Here is a 21,516-nt window from a genome sequence, read left to right as displayed (position 1 = left end):
AATTGTTATCAGATTGCTCAGTGTAATTGTTTCTCTATAAGTATCTTAAAGACAGAATCATAAAAAAGATAGATGTAAAAATCATTATTTGATTCAGATAGTTGTTACTTCCTATTATATTAATGTTTTCTAATGAATTTTTTTCTTTCTCTTTTACATACACATTATTTTGTGACTTTTTTCTTTTTAGATTCGATTAGGTAAAAGTAATTTTTTTTCTACTAAAAACATCTTTTATTTGAATTGTAGGTGTTCTTATTGATTGGAAAGGAATGTCCATTTCTTTTAAGAGACTTGCTTGTATCTAAGGAGCTTGCTGAAGTGTTTGGACAATCTGTGGTAAATTTCTTCATTTGTAATTTGCAAAGAGAAAAAAAAGAAGTAGAATTTTTCATCCTTTCACTGATTTCAAGTTGATAGTGTTTGAGAAAAAAACAAAAACTGATAAATTACATATTGATTCCAAGAAGAGTAAGGAATGATAGAAGAAATCCAGTCCAACCTTCTACTAGTAGAGAAATTATTTCTACAGCATCCTCATAGGAAGTTGTCTTCAAGAACATTACTAGTGATGAGAAAGTTACTACTTTATAAGTGGTGGAATAGCTCTTAATTTTTACAAAAGTCAGTCCTCCTATTGAACCAAAATTCACTTCTCTGTAACTTATACTCATTCATTCTAGTTCTAGTCTTTGGAATCATAAGGAATAATTTTACATGATATTTGATTATTTTATCAAATATTTGAAGTCAACAGTCATTCCCCATATCACTTCTTATCTAGGGCAGCATCTGTCATTTTTTTCATTATTCCACATGTAACATGGATTCAAAATCCTTTGCTATCCTATCTGCTTCTTCTGTATACAAGTTTGTCATTATCTTTCTTAAAAGACCTCATGTTTATTTTTATCCAATTTCTTGTCACTTGTTCTTATCATTTTAATCTTTTGGAAATAACATGACTGAGTAGAGAGTCTTATGACATTGTAACAGTGACTAAGTCAGACTGAAATCAGCTTTTCAATATTTTTTGGATGTACTTTGTTAACAACTTATAGATTCACTTTGTCATGTCTTGAAGATATGATTTTTTTTGGGGGGGGATTAAATTCTGTAAGCATAACCTACATACTCTTTATTTGTCAAACGAATCACAGTGGTATATTGGGAAGAAAATTTGGCATAGGAGTCAAAAGTTAAGAGTTTCCGTTTCTGATCCATTTCTAAATCAATAACTATTAGATGTGGACTTTAGAAAGTTACATATCTCACAAATTACTGCTTTATTGTTTTGGAATGATAGTTACCTACCCTGCCTTTTTCATAGAGATTTTGTGATTTGGAAGCTGTAAAATGTTAAGTTGATATAATTACTGACACTAACAATAAATGCCTTGTTAAAAATCAAGATGTAGGTGATCTGTTGGGTGGACCACTAACAATCCTATTAGGTAGATTACTGGGAAAGTATTATTTTCATTTGGCAGAAAGAAAAACTTAAGCATAAAAACTTAAATTGATTTTCTTAATTTCATACAGCAAATCAGAGTGGGCCTGTAAAATAGAAACCAGGTTTCTTGACTTTTATTTAGTCCAGAGCATTTTCCATTTTTACAAATTATCATGAATTAACTAAATTTCTATATTTTTTGCAGCATAATAACTTTTGAAGTTCTAGCATAAGTTATTATTACCACTAAACAAATTTACCTCTTCCTAAATCAACTGAAATTAAATTAAAAATTTATTATTGCAACAATAGAAAGTAAAAATAATTCAAAGTTATATTTAGTGACTCAATAATTTCATCTCATCCTAATTAGATGAATATACTCAGAGTATTCATTGGTTCTCCATGTGGACTCAATTTGCGTAATATTTTGTGGCATGGATTTGCATCTCCTCAGGAAATTCCTCCAAAGTAAGTTGCTAATAAAATATATTTCTCTTCAGGTTTTGGTATGAATGTTATTCAGTTCATATTCACACAACCAAGGAAAAACATTTTGAGGAATAAAGTAGGAACAAGAGTTAATTCTCAAGTTATAGATCTGGGTCTACACATATTTATTTCAAAAGATATATCCTATTTAATGAGGGGAGTGTTCATTTTAGAATGTTTAATACTAGATAAAATATGAAATGTTATAAATGATTATAAATCTGGAATTCTCAAGTAAGGAAATTGTGATACTCTCCCCACTGCTAACCAGGGGACAAGCGCTTGTACTAGAGAAAGTCTAGGAGTTTAATTACCATCTGGGTTACTTACATAGAGGCTATCTATGGGGCTGCTGTGAGATGATTCAGTGGATCTCTAATCCCACCATGCATTCTGGGGCAATGGCCATTCAACTCAGTGGATTCCTGCAAAAGATCCCCAAAAGGTCACATGGAAGAAAGAAGCAAAGGGAGAAGGAACTATAGAGCATCATCCATACATTAATGTGGTCCAATTATTGTTTTAATTTACTATTTGGAAACTGGTCTTGATTCCATAATTGAGATGCAAGGCCAGTGCAGGGGTTAGATGTTCTGACTTTCAAGGCCGATCAATTTATGTAAGTTCCCAGACAAACATAAGGTTATTCAATGTGTCCTTGTAATGGCTTACACACACCATTGTTGTGATTCTCACCATCTTTGATATGTCACCCCATAGGGATCCCATAATCCTCCCCTGAAGTCCTTATGTCTTTTAGCAATCTGAACCCTAGAATGAAGAATAAAGTGATAGTCTGAAAATCAAAGCTGTCAAGCCTGAACATTTAGGAATAGGAATAGAAGATTTTGGAAATAAGAAAAAGTATTAATACTGTAACTAGATGGTTCTCATATGTCTAGAACTGGGCTCAGGCTGGAATTAATATGAAGAATAGGTCGACAATAAAAGAATACACAGGACCTTGGGTGAGAGGAAGATTCTAAGAGGTCAGTGATTCACATACTTAACAATAAATATTTATTAAGCTGATGAAGAATAGTGTTCTAATTCCTAAAAATTGCAATGAAATGCAGCCCTGACCTCATGCAGTGTATTTAAGTCTTTGAATAGAGGTGACAGTTTACTAGTTTTTGTTCTCATTGCTACTTTTTTATTCCCAGCCTTGGATTTGCAGCTAAGTAGGAGTATGTCATAATTTGGGGATGCAAGACATAATTTTTTTAGCTCTATAAATTGCATATTATGTAAATATATTTTTCTTAATTTATTTCCATGGTACTTTCCCCTAGATATTGCTCTATGCTGGTATTGTTGACAGCAGGATTGGGACAACTATTAAAAATGTATCTTCAGCGAACTAATTTTAAATTCATACATCGGCCTTTTCTAACTTTCACACAATTAAAGGAATTGATAATTTTCCCTGGCAAGTATTATATTTCCTATTTTCCCATTTGAATTCCCTTTGTAAAACACATATATCACTAGATTATAAATATAAAAAAAGTAGAATTGTGATTTTTTTTTTCTTTTGGGAATGAATTACAGGAAGCATTAATTTGATATAAAATGTATTCTTCAACTTTCATATTCTTATGTGTGTTAGAGAGTCCTCTAGTCAGAAGAGCTTCTGGTCAATTTCTAGAAGTTTGATTTTTCTTTTTGGTACTAACATAATGAGAAATTGGTCTTTGATTTTCCTAAGTGAAGGAAAATTATATTTCAAAGACCCAAAAGGCCACTATTTGACACCAGCCAGATGGTATAGGTGGTATTGGAGAAGAGGGGAACATCTGAAGGCAAGGATGTTGTCACATAGGAATATTGGCAGCTAGGTGGCACAGTAGGTGAAGTAATGGGACTGGAATTAAGAAGGCCTGAGCTTAAATCCTGCCATACTTACTAGCTGCTGGGCAGGTCACTTAACCTCTCTTTACCTCATTTTTCTCATTTGCAAAATGGGGATAATACTAGCATTTTCCTCACAGTGTTGTTGTGAAGATCAAATGAGATAATATTAGCAAGTGCCAGTGCCTGGCAGTGCCTATGTGACTGCTACTATCACACCATTATCACCACCATCATAAGAAAGAGAACATATACGGAGTGATGAAATGGGTTACTGATGCTAGACTGTGAATTTATTATCAGGGTTTAGTCCTTTGAGTAAGTTCTTATGTATTCCACATCTTACATATATGTACATATAATTATTAAAATTGGAGTCTGGAATATTCTCCTGTTTAGGTTATTAAACCCTGATTTAATTACCACAGACCAATAGGAAACTGAAATAAGAAAAAGGACCACAAAAGGTTTTTTTTTTTTTTTTTTAATGACTTCAAGGTCAATCTATTCTCTTCAGCCTTCTATTGAACTGAGAGCCAGGGGAAGACCACTAACTGTAGCAGCGGATACTGGAAAGAGCCTCCTTTCTGAGAAGCATCACAGAGATAAGATAAGAGATAACAGATTTAAGAAGCTAATTGAATCACTCCAGACCAACCAAAAGAAACAGTTAAAAGATTAGAGACAGTTTTCCAAGCGAGAGTTTAAAAACCTACAAGAAAAGTATGGAAAGTATCACAGCAAACTTTTTGCTGTCTAAATCCCAATAGAAGAAAAATTTAGGAGACCCAAGGAATGAATTTCCTTGTTCATAAGCTGCTAAAACAAAACTGACTCTTGACCAGAGAGTGATGAGTTTATCTGGAGGAGTCTTGGAGAATGGGAATATACCAAAAGGGTGTCTGCCAAATTCATAGATGTACTAACCAGAAATAAGGGTGCAGAATAGGATTCTAGAAAGGTTGCTGTCTTATAGAATAACTGGAACTTTATCAAACCAAATCTATTAGACATGTTTATCTAATATCTACACGTATAGCATTGAGTTAGTTGGCCTGGACAGTAAGACTAGCAAATACACAAAGTCAACCAGGAGAAGCAAAAGAATTTAAAAAATAGCATGTTTTTGCAAACAGATATTCTCTTTTGAGGCTTATAAATATCAGAAAAAGTGATGGATTCACTTGGTTTTATTCACTAATTAATATATCAGATATGTCAGAAAAGGCTGAAAGCCCCCAGATTTGGTTTTTATTGAAATGTTAAGTCATGGGCAGAATTCAGGTAGAGCCCCGAGGACTCTTGCCTTAGCTGGTGTCTCTTTTTGGACATGGAATTTTATTGCATGATCTTGAAATCCCACACTATGATAATTGCCTTTCTCTTTATTCTCTTCAGCTTGTCATTGTTCTTCATAAATATGATGTGCAGAACTAAATATTCCTAATGTAGTCTGACCGTGGTAAAACAATTTGAGATTCTCATTTTTTGTGAATATTCTGCCAAGATGACTAGCCCAGGGGTCACAAAAGTGTTAAGTGTCTGAGACCAGATTTGAACTCAGGTCCTCCTGACTTCAGGGCTGGTGCTCTAACCACTACACCACTTAGCTTCCCCTAGTATTATTAAATTTTAAAAATTGGTTGTTTCAAAAATTCTTTCTGTACAGATATTAATGATGAAGTTCTGTCAGTAGTTGAAGAACTGATAAAGGAATCTACTTTTGTGTTGAAAATCATGATCCCATTTTGGGAAGCTGTAATAATGAAATTCAGATCACATAGGTAAGTGAAGAATTACATTTTCAAACTTATGAATTGGAGTTAGGTAGCAAAATTTTTTACTTTCCTTGATAGTTTGCTATTTGAATATAAGTAAATGAAAGAATTGAGTTTATATGACTTAAACTATCAACTATATAAGAAGAGAGCAGAAATAAAACTCTTGATAGCTAATCTAAAAATATTTGTTATTCAGGTTTTATTATTGTAATTGTTGCTTAAATGAATTCATTTGTTTCCATTTTAAAATAAAATTAACATGATAGCATTTCTTTTTTAATTTTTTTATTTTAATAGTATATTTTTTGAAATACATGCAAAGATAGTTTTCAATATTCGCTTTTGTAAAACCTTGTATTCCAAATATTTCTCTCTCTCCTCCCCAAGACAGCAGGCAGTCCACTATAAGTTAAACTTGTGCAGTTATTACTAGCATTTATTGAACAAGTCACTCTGCTTGATGTTTGGGAAGTTCAAAAAAACCGTGGAGATCAGCCCTTTACTTTCATGAGGACTATAACAAAGGGAAAGATAGAATATATAAGAAAATAGCAAAAACGAGCTAGGAGGCTTAGTATGTGATTGGTGAGGTTTAAGTTTTTCATTGAGTTCCAAATTCTTTCCCTTCTTCTAGTCCCTTTCCCCAATTGAAAAAGCAAACAATATAACATCCAGTATATATGATAAGTCTTGCAACACATATGTCCAAGTTACTCTGTTGAAAAAAAAAAAAACCAGAAGAATAAAGAAAATTTTTTTTTAAATGCCTCGATCTGTACTCAGTTTATGTGTTCTTTCTTGGAGGTAGATAGGTTTTTTTCATCATGAGTCCCTTGGAATTGTCATGGATCTTTATATTGATCCAAGTCAAGTATTTCATAGTTGATGAAGTTATAGTATTGTTGTTTCTATGAATAGTACTCTGCTTCTTCCCATTTCACTTGGTATCCGTTCATATAACTCTTACAAGGTTTTTAATGAAACTATTTCCTTTGTTATTTTTAACAGCACAAGTTATAGAATAACTTGTTCACCCACTCCCCAATTGATGGACATTCCTTCAATTTCCAGTTTTTTGCCGGCACAAAAAGAGCTGTCACAAACATTTTTATATATCTTAAATCCTTTTGAGACTCACTTTAGCTCTAGTATTTTTGAATGATTTATTATTGAAGAAAAATCAAATAAGATAGCCATGATCACATAGTCTTCCATTTGGATATCACTAAAGATGCCTCATTAAATCCCGTGAAGCATTATTTAAAAAAAAAAAATACAATCAGACTTTGATTTCTATTTATCTTTTGTTTCAAATTCATTTTTTAGCTTAGGGAAGTAGTTTAATTTGCCTTATTTATAACATTATGTTCTGCTGTTTGGATGTTGTAAAATGTATGTGATTGCATAAATTTTTGTGAAGAAGTTTGGATCTTTCTCATAGATATGCTGACTGTATAATACTGTTGCTGACACAACTGGAAACTGGTCTCCGAAAAGTCTTTACCACAGTTAATAAATGTCCAAAAAGATTTTTAACAGCAGAGGTATATGTGATTTGTTTATTTTGTTATTGTGATTGGGAGATAACATGAAAGCTAACCCATTTATCTGAGATCACTGATAGAAAATTACCTTGAATTTATTAATTTTTTTACTTATTTGCTTTCAAAGTATAGGATGAGCTAGTTGTATGAGTTACTTTTTCTGAGCCTTTTTTTTTTTTTAACCTGTAAAATGAGTAAGCAGTAAATCAATCAATAAACATTTATTAAGCATCTACTATGGTGTCAGGCACTCTGCTAGGTGTTGGAAACAGAAACAAAAATTACAGATCCTGATCTTGTTTGAACTACATATTTAATAGAGTTGTAGTAAAGATCAAAGGAGACAGTATATGTAAGACATTTTGTCACAAAGCACTAGCTAAGTATAAACTTATTACTAAAATAAATTTTATGACCTGTAAAATTGAATTATATTTTTCTGATTGATTATCTTGTTATTCTTACAATGATTGAAGGTGTGATATCTTTATGGTGGCTTTTTGATCATTTTTTCCTGTGCTATTACCAAAATTCTGTCTTAAACTAATATATGAAATAATAACAGAGGCAGTATGATATAATGAGCAAGATTCTGGGCTCGAAGTCAAGAAGATGAGTTTAATACTGCCTCTGGCACTTACTGAGTATGTGTATTTACTTAAATCAATGCTTGTGTAGTTCAGGGAGCTCTCTTCTAACAGGGATTTCTTATACCTGGCATCCCCTACACTGATTGTTTGACAGGTTTTTCTTATGGATATGAAAATGAATACATTAGTTTCATGTGCTAGGGAAGCATATGCTATTTTACTGCATCCAGATTTTTAAAAACATGACAACTAAAATCCCTCTTAAGGACATTGTTTAAATATGACTTAATTACTGGTGTAGGATGTCACAGGTGTTCTATATTATTCTGTTATTCTCTTGATTTATTCATTGCCTTTCCAAGCACTAAAATTCTCTTTAGTCAAAGACATTTTAGGATTTGTGGTCATGTATTATTTTTTTTTCCTCTTTGAATAATGTTATTTCATTTGTATTTTGTTTAAATTTTTTTCTTTTCTCTTCTGAAGTCTACAGCTTTTTACACCACCTTTGATGAAGTAAGTAGTTCAGTAACCATGCTTATGAAGTTTGTTTAAATTAAGTTTTCAACTTGTGTTAAAAAATTGACTTTAGAAGTATGGGGTGGGGGAAGGTATGGTTAAATAACAGTCCATCTGTAAAAGATCTGGGTTTTTAATGAATTGTAAGCTCAATTTGAGTTAATAGTGTTATCTAGAAGTAAAGTAAACCAATGTTACCTTGGTTTACATCAATAAAAACAAAATGTCCAGGACTAAGGAGGTCATAATACTCTTGTACTGAATTCTGATCAGAACAGTGTGTGAGATAAGTATATTTTTGAGCACCATGCTTTTAGGAAGGAATTAAATAAGCTAGAAAATCCACAGGAGTACTGTCAGAATGGTGAAGGGTCTCAAGGTTATGCTATTTGAGGATCTATTGAAATAAGTCAGGGATTTAGTTTGGAAAAGAGAAAATTTTGGAGACTGCTTTGATTGCTGTCTTCAAATATTTTCACTATCAGGTAGAAAAGTTATCAGACTTTTTTTTTAGTTAGCCACAATGAATAAAAGTTGCCCTCTACCCATTAGGCTTTATGTAAGAAAAAATCCCAAAGCATATACATTTTCTAATAGGTATACAAAAATGAGATAGATTGTCTCTGGAAGATCTTCTGAAGATCTTCAATTAACGTTTTATTGGCTATGTTACTGAAAAGATTGTGTTTAACTTTGGATCAATATATATGGCTTCTGATGTCTCTGTCTGAATTTCTGAGATTTTATGATTGAATATCTTAGTAATGGTGATGTTGAATTCTGTGGGTGCAAAATTAGAGATTAACTAAAATGTTGGGAGCTTTTTATCTTAAGATAACATTTGTAAAGTGCTTAGCACAGTATATGACACATAATAGGTGCTATAGAAAAGTTAATCATAGTGTCATCATCACCTGAAAACTTATAGTAGTATTTGCCAAAAAATAAAATTTAACCTAATGAACTAAATAGCTTAGTTATTTGATGACATGTTGGTAACTTAATTTTTAAAGATATAAATTGAACACTAATTATGAGGCATCAACATTATTGGCTATCATTGTAGATTATTTTGAAGATAGCTTGAAGTGAAAAGAGCTCAGAATTTAAGAGTCAGGAAGACCTATATTAAAATCCTGTCTCTGACATTTGTTTACTATATTAAATTCTCCAGACCATGGTTTCCTTAACTAAAGATGAGGGTAAATGATAGCAACTATTTCACTATTTTTATGAATATCAATTATATTAATGTAATCAGATACATTGAAAACATGTTAAATATATAAAATGCTTATTAAACCTTTTTTCTTTTTTTTTTTTAAAGCACAGACCTTTTAATGCTTTTTTCAAATCCAAATTCCTTCCCCTACTTGATGAGAAAGCAATAAAAACAAAGCCTATTGCAAATATTTAATCATGCAAAACAAATTTCTCACCTCCTAAAAAACATGAAAAAGAAAAAATGTTTCAGTTTATCCTCTGAGTTAATTAGTTCTTTATCTGAAGGTGAATATCATGTTTATCATGAATTCTTTGGAATTGTATTACACTTATTACTAAATGTTTACAAATTGATTATTATAGAAATATTGCTGTTACTGTGCAAAATGTTCTTTTGGTCTGATGACTTTTCTTCAGTTTAGAAGGATCTTGCTAGGTTTTTCTGAAACTATCTCCATCGTTTATTTAAATATTATCACATTCACAGACTATAACTTGTTTAGCCATTCCCCATTTCTTCAGTTTTCAATTCTTTGCTATCACAAAAAGAGCTACTACAAATGTTTTTGTACATATGGGTCCTATTCCTCTTTGATTTCTTTTGGGCATAATCCTAATAGTGATATTTCTTAGTTAAAGGGTAGGCACAATTTAATAGCTTTTTGGGTATAGTTTCAAATTACTTTCCATAATAGTTGACTAATTCACAGCTCCACTAGCAAAGCATTAGTGTATTTGTTTTCTCACATACTCTACAGCATTTGCCATTTTCCTTTTTTACCATCTTAATCAATTTGATAGATGTGAGGTGATATCTCAGATTTGTTTTAATTTATATTTCTCTAATAATTACTAGTGTTTTAGATCTTTTTTTTAAAATATGGCTATTGGTAACTTTGATTTCTTCCTCTGAATATTGCCAATTCATAATTAAAAAAAAATTATCAGTTAGAGAATGGCTTTTACTCTTGTAAGTTTGAGTTATGTATTTGAGAAATTGAACCTTTATCAGAAAACTTTGCTACAAAGTTTTTCCTTCTAGTTTTCTGCTTTTCTCTTAATTTTAGCTGCATTGATTTTTATCATATAAAACATTTAAAATTTTATATATCAAGATCATTCATTTTGTCTCCTGTGAACTACTCAGGTGCCTTTGTTTGGTAATAAACTCTTCCTCTAGCCATAGATCTGCTCTATTACTTTGTTTAGGATATCATTCTTTATGACTAACTGGTGCACCTATTTTGAGTTTATCTGTTATATGATGTGAGGTATTGAACTATGCTTAGCTTCTGCCACATTGCATGATAATTCTTCCAATGTTTTTTTTTTTTTTCCCAGATTGTAAATTCTTATCCAAGAATCTTTGAATTTATCAAATATCTACCATGTTTATTTGCTTCTATGTTTTGTGTACCTCATCTTTTCCATTGATTAACTTATCAGTTTTTTACCCAGTACCAAATTATTTTGATGTTACAACTTTGTAACAGAATTAGAGACCTGATCCTACTAAGCCCTCTTCCTTCCCACTTTTTTTTTTCATTTATTCTCTTGATATTCATAATCTTTTGTTTCTCTGGATGTATTGTTATTTTTTATAGCTCTATAAAATAATTCTTCAGTAATTTGATTGATATGACATCAAATAAGTAAATTAATTTAGGTAGTGTTGTCATTTTTATTATTCTGGTTTGGCCAACCATGAAAAATAAATATTTCTGTAATTATTTAGATCTCCAATTTTATTTAGATTTTTATTTGTGTGAAGAGTATTTTGTAATTATATTCATATGGTTCCTATGTCTCCCTTGGCAGGTAAGTCTCCAATATATTACAGTCATTAATTTAAATGGAATTTCTTTCATCTTTTCCTGATGGATTTTTATGACAATATAGAGAAATGCTAATAATTTATATAGTAGGTTTATTTTATATCCTGCAAATTTTATGAAGTTGTTTTTATTAGTTTTTTGTTAATTTTTTAGGATTCTTTTGGTAAATTATATCATCTACAAAAAGTGAATAGTTTCCTTATTACCTATACTTATTCCTTCAATTTCCTTTTCTTATTATTGTTGTAGCTAACATTTCTAATAAAATAATTAACATATTTGCCATATTCCAGATTTTCATTACTGAAAATGATTACCCTTGGTTTTATATGGATATATTTCCTCATGAATCTTAAAATACTTTACAAATATTTGCTGTTTTTTGTTTATACTGAATAAATGCTTCTTTTTGTAATTTAATAGGTATATGAAAGTAAAATCTGCATGTGGATTTTAGTAGCTTTCTTAATTCTCATGTTTTAAATACTTTCTCAAAATAATAAATTGTCTTAGTAAAACCACTGTTAAGAAGTATTCATTATCAAGCTTCATGATACGTTCACAATTTATTTCTTTGCCTCTTTAGATATTAGCAAAACAATTGAGTGATGATGAAATCAATCATCTTCCTCTTTTCCTTGGAGAACCTGCTATGGTAAAGTATTCCAAATTTAACATTCGTTATATATGGAAATAATTTAGTCAAAACAAAATTAGTTAACTTTGGCTAGGGCTAAAAAATTTTCTTCCAGAATATTCAAAGCAGTGTTTTCTGACTATTGCATTTTGGTTCAAATGTCTAGATGTCTGAATTTTTGTAACACTGTAGATTAACAGGAAGATGTCCCAGGGTTTTTTTGTTTGTTTGTTTGTTTGATTTTGTTTTTGTCTTTATTGGTGGTGAAGGGAATTGATAAAGAGGAGGGAATTGGACTAACAAATTTTTATCTTTGTCTAACCAAATAAGGTAAATAAAAAGAAGTGGAGAAAATTGTATGGGAGTGAAGGTGAAATTGAAGATGAGAAAATAGGCAGAAAAATAAGAAAGATTAAAAAGAACAGTGGGGAGAAAAAATAAAGATGAGGAGGAAAAGAAATGGCAAGAGGATAGAAAATGGAGAAAGAAGTAGAAAATGGAGAAGAAAACTAAGGAGAAAGAAGATAAAACAAAGAAGAAACAAAAGAAAGGGAGACAAGGAAGAAGAAACACAGTATTTCTTGGTTATCCTTAGAAGTCACTTAACCAGTGGAGTGTCTTTCAAGATGCTCTCCCTTCCCTCCATGATTTGTATTCACCCTGACCCTGGAAGGCAGAGCTTTAACCTCCATCCCTAAAATGGAATGTATAAAGATCAGTTTTATATATGTATGAGAGGAAGGAACCAGAGAGTTTGCTTAGTTGCAGGAAAGTGACAGCTTTTTCTATTCTATCCTGTTTTCCAGGGAGATGACACACTTGGATGTTCTACTAAAACTGGATTTTCATAATCCTAGAGTAAAGGGCCAAAGTATCAGCTTTATCCTAGACTAGTGAACTTCTAAGGAGTTAGCAGACAGGAAAAGTTGTGTAAACAGCTTTATATATCACCAATCTGCAGTTTATTTAAGGAATAAATTAAGTCATGCTCCAATAGGTAGTAAAGCAGCAGTTGTAGTAGTCTCTTTTGAAGAGACATGGATTTAGTATCCAAAATTACTTGAGCATGTCAAGTAATAGATAAGTATTGTACTATTGCTTTCCTTAGAAACTTTTATATGCTGGAAAATCTGAAGATAAAGGATCAAATTAAAAGTGTTTTATTATTCTAACAGTATCTTAGATAATTAAACTAAACCAAAATATCATAAGGTACGTTACCATGTAGATGCCTTTAATGTGTTATGAATTCATTGAAACAAAAATATATAATAATTATTCTTTTGGATATTAGGGAGAAGATATATAATTTTGTTTATGAAAGGTTTGTTTCCTTAGGTAATATAGTTCATTTCCCTCTTAGGTATTTGTCTAATGCCCTCATGTGCATTGTTCTCTTGGTTCTACTCACTTCACTTGGCATCAGTTCATGTAAGTCTTTTCAGGCTTTTTTGAAATCAGCCTTCTCATTTCTTGTAGAACAAAAATATTCCATTACTTTCATATACCATAAGTTAATTTCCAATCCCTAATTTCCAATTCCTTGCCACTATAAAAAGAGCTACTACAATCACTTTTGCACATATGAGTCCTTTCCTTCCCCCTAAGTCCACCCCTTTTTAAAAAAAAATTTTTTTCCCAAATACATGTAAAGATCTGTGATACAGATCCAGTAGTGGGATTGCTCAATAATAGTTTGATAGCCCTTTGGGCTCTCTAGAATGTATGGATAATTTTGCAACTCTTCTAACAATGTATGTGTTCCAGTTTTCCCACATCCCCTCTAATATTTATCATTATCTTTTTCTGACATCTTAAGTCTATCTGAGAGATGTTAAGTGGTACCTCAGAATTGTCTTAAATGACAGTCCCCCTGGACCTGCCTTGTCCTTTTTCTCTACCTGAGTCCTTTCTTGTCTAACTGGACTTCCCTCTCTAGGTTGTTCAATCTTTCTTCTGTGGCAATCCCAGTCATGTCCCTGAGGTTTATTGTTCCCTATAAAACCTACTTATGCACCATCCCATGGTTGCTACTCTCTTCTGGATCAGCCTACCACATGTCTTTTGGTATTTTCCTTCCCCTATACCACATGGTGTCTCTCTTAACTATGCTTTCCAACCCCACTTCTCCTCCTTACAGTTAAATAATTCTTTTAGGGTGCTAAGTCCCTTTCAGGATTTAGCCTGCCAGCTAAGGGCATGCCCCAACCTCATAGGGTACTCCCTTTCTACTGGGAAATTGTGAGTTCTGCCAAGGAATTTATAAAAGCCCTTTCCTTGCTAAGTATATGCTCTCTCAAATCTATAACAAATCCAGTGCCTTTGTTGTCTGATTAATAATTATTTCGATCATGACTTGGAGTTTAATGAGCCTATTCAGCATACAAATTAGGATTCTGTACCCCCAACTCATATCTGGGACCATACATTTTCAGATAGGAAATTGTAGGATCTTACATTACTAAACACTTGCTCTGATTTAGACATTTGTTATAAGAGGAAAAAGCAGGGACTTGATTATAATAAAAAACTGGTCCTTCAGACCTCAATCTGAGAGATCATACATGATAGGATAAAGCATCCTTAGCTCAGTTTAACAATTCCACCTCATACCTAGACTTAGGAATAATCAGTTAGACTCTTATATCACTGGAAACCTGAGTTTAAAGGATCTCACTCCAAATAATATCAGGTACAATTCAAGGAGATTTTATCTCAAATATGTCTCAGTAATCAAAGCTTCAGGTGAATTTAGCTCTCAAGGATCATATATCCTAAATAAGTATTGATGATACCTAATTATATTGATAACAGAGATTTATCTTAGGAAGTTCACAGCTTATCTTCATGTCTAAGAAGATTAGTTTTAAATTCAACACTACACAAATCATTTTACTTTAAGATGCTCAATAACCAATCCATATCAAAATGTGTTATTAACCATTTTTAAAGGGACAAAGACAAATCACTGTTCTCAGAATCTCCCTAAACAATGGGAACAGTTTTAAAATGACTCAATACAACCAAGACTCAGAATATAGAATATCCTAATTTCACATTAAAAAACCCTCAGAATTACAATAGCAATATTGTTAAAGTTTCTCTAAGCACAAACATTCCCACCTCCCACCAAAACATTCTAATTGCAAAGTCAACTTTAGAGGTTATGAATTGTCCTTAGCAGTCCATTCTTGAAGTTCCTCCACATGTCCATTAAGACTAATGTTCTCAACCTCTGGACTGCAGTCTCATTTAACTGTAAAATTTGGTAAGGTCCTTCCACTCTGCTTCTTCCAGGATTTAGTTAACTCCCACTCTCCTACAAACTGCAAACTCCAAATTCTTTGGATCAGCAATCCTTGTTTCCTAAGAACTGAAAAAGGATGAGGACTTAGCCAGTATACAATCTCTTAAAAATTTATTCTTTGTTTGATAGGATCAGACTTTTCCTTCCCCTCCTGGGTGAGGCATTCCATACAACATTTTAAAGAGTGATAATCCTATATGCCACCTACAGGTTATTCTGATTTTGAGAGGTGCTAGTAGCAAACATTTCATCCTACTTAGATACAATTTGTTCTAAAGTTATTCCACTAACCCTTCTTGAAGCAGCAGAGCTCAGAGGATAGCTTCCACCCATTCTCAACATCTCAATTCCCTTCCCCCACTCCCTCCCCCACCCCTCTCCTGTCTTTTTGTTAAGGTTGGTAGAAGGACTCCAAAAGTTTTGGGTTACAGACCTGTGTTGTGAGGTGTCTCAAAAGAAACTGCAGGCTTGAACCCATTTCCTGGTCAAGAGGCAAAGTTTATTATAATTGTAAGGCCATTACATGCGGACTAAATTCCAAAAGAATTTAGCAGAGAAACAGAAGCAAGGAAACACATTTGTCTAGTTCTTCATATTATAGATATGCTAATTTTATCACCCAGGGGTAGGACAAGGAGTGGTCTCAGGAATTTGATTCTCACTAACCAACAGATGTTAGTAAGGAACTGAGGAGTAATCTATTCACAATTTTAGTAATTATCTCTTTCAATTTCAGATACAGAATTCCAGTTTAAATACACACAACCCCAGAATTTAAGGTGGCAGGAAACTGCCCTTTCAAGTCTGTCCACAGGGTTTTAAGACATTGCTAGACTTTAGGATTCTTGGGAAAAAGGACCCAGGTGCCAGCTACAGGTCTGTGGCCCAGTCCCACCCTCTATGCCAGAAATGCCAGTTGGTGGGAGTCCATGTTAAAGATGGTGGGGCACTAGCACAAACCCTAAAATAATTCAGATTGGCAAGGGACAACAGCCTAGCCAAGTTAGATTTCAGATACCTGATTAGTAAATCCCAGAGACTGCAGTTTTTTTTTCCTTCTGAAGTTATTTTTTCCTATAAACCTCAAGTTCTGGCCCTCAGAAGTCGTTTAATCATGCAAATTAGGCCTACTTAAAAATACAGTAGACCAATTCAACTTAGCTGATAGTGCCAAGCAATTTAAAACTTACTTTCAAAAACCTCAAAATCTGCTAAAATGTTTTAACATTTTTATAACTTTTTATAACTAGTTATAACATTAGTTATAACTTTTTATAACATTATAACTATTACTACAGACCCAAATTGGCCAGTTGTGGGTCCACAGAAATGTCAGGATTTTTGTTTTTGTTGTTGTTTTTGGTATGGCAGTTAAAAACTTTACCTATTTCAGAACTAGTCCTTCTTCTCTCTAGATAAAAGTTATTTGCATAAGGCAAATTATGCACAAAACAAATGCTTTTTAAATTCCAAATAGCCAGCTTTTCTAAATCAATCAAACTCCCATTCTTGGCCCCTCCTTGGAGTAGAAACCTTAGGAAGCCTTATTGAAGGCTCCTTTGAATTTACACCCAACTCCCCAGGGGATGGACAATTTCTCTGTGTGAGCTAAGTACCTACCCAAAGTAACAGTATTTAATCCCTATACATTTTGGAACTTCATCACAAATCTTCCCAAAGGGCTATCTTTCCGGGACACCAGATAGGAAAGGAAAGTAGCTGGGTCTAAACCTAAAGTTCACAGTATCTTGTCCTCTTTTAATGGAAGATTCCCGTGATCTTTCTAAAGGAAAATAGGAGAATCCTTATGGACTCAAGTCGCCTATGATTTTCCCATTATCCAGATGGCTCCCCAGTTGCTTGGCAGAGTCCCTTCTCCCTTTACCAGTTCTTGCATTTACCTTGTGTGCTGCATAACTTACTGATTGATTTCAAACTTTTCTCAGCTGCCTTATTTTGCTGGGTAGAATTAATCCTTTGTCTTTGCTAGCCCACTTCTGTATGTCTCTTTCTCTGTATGTCTCTTTTTGGGAGTTTATCCAATCAGAGTGGGAGGTTCTGAACTAAGTCCAAGGACCACTGGAGAATTCTCTGGAGAACACCTGCCTAAGGGTTTGGTACAGGAGAGACCCCTCACAAACAGGAAATATCCTGGATGAGCTCCCAAACTGTGGGCTAGTATTCACAAAAACAATCAGACTTTCAGAATAAGAAAAAGGAAAAAAAAAAGATTTTATCTTGATCTTGAAAGAAAGGATATTTCCATCTGATAAGGTGTTTGTCAGTAAAAAAAAGGAGTGAAAAACATAAACTGCAAAACACCTGATTAAATATCCTGAACACAGAAGTCCCCATTCCCACCTGGCCTTTTTTTTCCCATTGGGAGAGTCTGGGCTTGCATTCTAATTGCAGAAATCTAACTCAGAAACAAAAGAATAAATTGCTTTTAAAAGAGGTACTTACATGCTAATTAATAAGAGGTGGTAATAGTTATAGTTCTCAAGTTATTGGAAAGTCTCAAGTCACAATTAAAATATAGTTTAAAACTATATTCCCACAAGAGGTTTTCACTAAGTTAATTCTACACACTGTTATTATTTACACTTTCTGTTATCTTTTCTCTTAAGCACTTATAGCCTCCCCAGCAATAATTTACTTTGAGTCACAACTCTTTTTTAATGAAAATTTAGAATCCAAACCTGCCCCCTTTTTCTATTCAATTTGTATGTGGAATAAGAGGAGGATACTTGAGAATTTAATGTTGAAAAATATATTGGACAAGATATCGAGAAACTATTTTTAATCTTTATTACATTATTAGGTATGTGAGCTTCGGAAAATCATTTACTCTCTATGGGCTTTTTCATTTGTAAAATAAAGTACTAGACTAGTAGTTATCTAGGGCTTCTTTTGGCAATGAAAGGCCAGTTCTAAAATCAGAAGCAGCAGAGGTAGTTTGAATTAAGTAGTTCAAAACTTTTTCTTCCCTAAACTTTTGTAAAATCACTTGCTACCACTTGGAGAGGGGGAATTGGATAGTAGATTCTTAAAAAGAAGGGGATATGTATGGATGTATGTCTGAATGTGAGATTTCCATTCCATTTCCATGTTGCTGAAGAGAATATAACTTGGAATGAAAGGCCAAGGGAATGATAAGAGAGAAGAATGACAGTACTTATGGATAGCATTGAAGGCTTTGAGTATTTGGAGAAAGAACAATAAAATTTTGGTTGACTTTGAGAGGGGCAGGGGTCGCAGAGAAAAATTATATAAAGAATCGCTAAGAATAGTTATTGAAAGCTCTTTTTTCCATAATTTATTCAAAACTTCCCCTGGATTCCTTAGAGCACTTAATTAATGCTTAAACACAATGCAAAGCAAAAAAATTTTCTTAGATCAAGATTAAGGTGGTAAAATTATATTATATTGTAATTTAATATATTATGTATATTAATGAAACATGCAGAATCCTATTGACTGTTTCTTGGCTTTATACAGATAAGTGGTTGCAGAAGATTTGCAGAAAGTTAGGATTCCAGATGTGGCAGTACTGAGAGTCCTGATGTAGAAGTTCTGGGTTTGAGTTTGTCTCTAGCAGTTACTAACTGAGTGACCTTGAGCAAGTTACTGAATTTTTCTGGGCCTCCATTTTTCTATCAGTGAGGTGAGGGGAATAGATGGTTTCTAAAGGTCTTTCTATCTCTAAATCCTCTGATCCTATGCCAAAGGAAGATTTTTATGGTAGAAAAATATGTACAAATAGTGCATTGTTTATATTATAATGATCACTTTGAAAGATATTGCCCAGTGGAAGTTTGCTATTTGTCCTACATGTGATTTACACTCCAAATATGAATAAGATTACGACGTGTGTCTTATCTCTACTTGTCTCCTGACAGGAGTTTCTTTGGGATTTCTTGAACCACCAAGAAGGCCCCCGTGTAAGAGATCGCTTAAGCCATGGGGAGATCAATGTAAATGACTTTCCAAAAGAGGTTACAAATCAGCTACTTGCCTTTTCCATTGTACTCTTACTCAGATTTGTTAAAGAAGATGTGTTATCAGTTTCTAAGGTAATATTTATGGAAAATTACTGTCAATTTTATTTGCTACCAGGTATGCACAGAACAAGATAACTTTGAAAATGTAGTCATTTCTCAATTCTATTTTAAATCATTTATTTCTGTAGTAGTAGGGAAAATTGAAAATGGAGTCTGTTTATTGACTTCTTTTAAAAAATTCTCCTAGACAGGTCAGTCTACAGATTTTCTATTTAATTTAATTTGAAGTGGTTTAAAGTACCTCTTAGAAACACCTTTGTGTGTGTTTCTAAAAGCTAAAGAAAATTGTCAAGAACCAGGGCTGTGTGGGATGGTAAAAGAACTCTGATACAGTTTTCTGCTCCTGGTCTGACAATGTACAATTCATGTAGCCATGGGCAGGTCTCTCTCTAGTTCTCACATTCTTCAACTGTTTGTAGAATTAGAGATTTGTATCAGAATTGGGATTTCCTATCTGGGATATGAAAAACTCAGTGAGGGCTATTAGGAATATGGGGAAATTCTTATCCTACTGAAAATAATTTTATTTCATTTTTTTATCGCATGTGAATGGTAAATACCATAAGTTTATTTCTTTCTGTATTGTATAGGGGGAAGGGATGGGAAAACGGATAAGCATTATATGCTAAGCATGGTGCTCAGTGCTTTGCAAATATGATCGTTTGATCTCCAAAACAACTGTAAGAAAGTATTGCTGTTATCATCCCCATTTCATGTTTAAGGAAACCCTGGCAAACTGAAGTTAAATAACTTCTCTACGGTCACACAGCTACTAAGTGTCTGAGGATGGATTTGAACTCTTATTTCCCTGAGTCCAGAGTCAGTGCTCTGTCCACTGTGCTGTTTAGCTACCTCCTATGAGAAGGTTATAGATTATAGAAAGGATTATTGAAAGCCAAGGTATACAGGGAACTGAGAAAGATTGGGAACCCCTGAACTAGAGGATCATTAAAATTCCTTCTAGCTTTAATTATATATGAATTCTATTATAATATGAACTAAAACAACTTTTTCAAAACTGTGCATATTAAGTTAATAAATATCTCTAAATATCTACTAAATTTGCATGAGGTGGGGACATACCAAGACAAATATTATTAAAGCTGTCATACTTGTAAATTTTGTTAGAATTATTTCATTATCCATTAAGTTAAAACTATTACCAACTATAATCTAACCTTATATTTAAAGTTTCATGGAATGTTTATGAAGAATTTTTTCAATTATAGTTGTTTATTTCCCTGTTTTCTCTTTGAGATAAGATTTTTGGGAAACTTGTCTTAAATAACTTTCAGTTCAATATCAAAAAGCCATGAGCTAAAATAAAAGTTACAGTGATTAAGCTTAATCTGTGTTATCTTTTTTTTTTTAAACCAGGAGAATGCATCAATCAGAATTTTAATAGACAGTGCAAATTCCTATTGTTCTCAGTTTCATCCAGTTTCTCAGCTTAAAAAAAAGGTAGGAAGGCATGTTACCTAATCAATCAGTCTGCTATAGAGCTCTTTCTGTAAAAAGTAGAGCAGATTAATTATGTCTTAGTGATTATTTAATATTTCAAAATATGGAGTGATATATGTGAAGAACCTGTCTGCAAAGTGGGGTAGAAATGATGGAATTTTGTGAGGGTGAGAGGGAGACATTGCTTTTTGTATCTTAAGATGTGTAATTTAGAAGGAAAGGAGAGTTGGGAATAATGTAACATATATCTTAGATCTTAGAAAGTTCAAATTTCAAGTAATTTAGAAGATTATATAGATGTAAGCTTTCTCTTCCCTCTTCATTTTGAAACATCATTATGATTTCCAAATTTCTCCTTTCTCCAATCTTTGACACTGAGTTGCCCTTGGTTCTTATCTCCTCCTGTCTTTATCTGTACATTACAACTTCAATCATTCTTTTTCCTTCCCAATTCTTTTCTCATCCCCTCCCTCTTTATTTTCTTCTGTCTTGTCCTCTTTTATCTCTTTTCTTCCCTCCTTTTCTCCCTTTTTCTCACTTTGTCAGCCACTTAAGCTTTATCTTTTTTCCTTTTTCTCAGATAAACTCATTGAAAAAGTTGTTTACATTACACAGCCTCCATATCTCTCCTCTCACTATTCAAACTTTTATGTTCTAGTTTTTGACCATATCACTTGACTGAAACTATTCTCTCCAAAGTTAAATAACCTCTTAATAATTTCCTAATTTTCTGAACATTTTCTCTCTCAGAGATTTCATTA

The 21,516-nt window shown here is 32.8% G+C and overlaps 1 protein-coding gene across 5 annotated transcripts in view; it reads left to right on the top strand.

Moving 5' to 3' along the window:
- ERMARD (ER membrane associated RNA degradation) overlaps positions 1 to 21,516 on the top strand; it is a 60,633-nt gene that overhangs the window by 6,146 nt on the left and 32,971 nt on the right. For all 5 annotated transcript variants that reach the window (XR_012489110.1, XR_012489109.1, XM_074309280.1 and 2 more), the window contains exons 5-13: positions 250 to 339; positions 1,827 to 1,924; positions 3,238 to 3,374; positions 5,466 to 5,580; positions 7,019 to 7,121; positions 8,198 to 8,227; positions 11,876 to 11,944; positions 19,133 to 19,306; positions 20,672 to 20,755. Coding sequence is in view for 3 of the 5 variants with exons in the window: in XM_074309280.1 (XP_074165381.1) it covers positions 250 to 339; positions 1,827 to 1,924; positions 3,238 to 3,374; positions 5,466 to 5,580; positions 7,019 to 7,121; positions 8,198 to 8,227; positions 11,876 to 11,944; positions 19,133 to 19,306; positions 20,672 to 20,755 (900 nt within the window). In the remaining 2 variants the exon portion in view is untranslated. The remainder of the gene's footprint in view (positions 1 to 249; positions 340 to 1,826; positions 1,925 to 3,237; positions 3,375 to 5,465; positions 5,581 to 7,018; positions 7,122 to 8,197; positions 8,228 to 11,875; positions 11,945 to 19,132; positions 19,307 to 20,671; positions 20,756 to 21,516) is intronic.

This window comes from Sminthopsis crassicaudata, chromosome 4 (genome assembly GCF_048593235.1).
Source record: "Sminthopsis crassicaudata isolate SCR6 chromosome 4, ASM4859323v1, whole genome shotgun sequence".
Taxonomy (NCBI): domain Eukaryota; kingdom Metazoa; phylum Chordata; class Mammalia; order Dasyuromorphia; family Dasyuridae; genus Sminthopsis; species Sminthopsis crassicaudata.
This window is presented reverse-complemented; position numbering and strand designations above follow the sequence as displayed.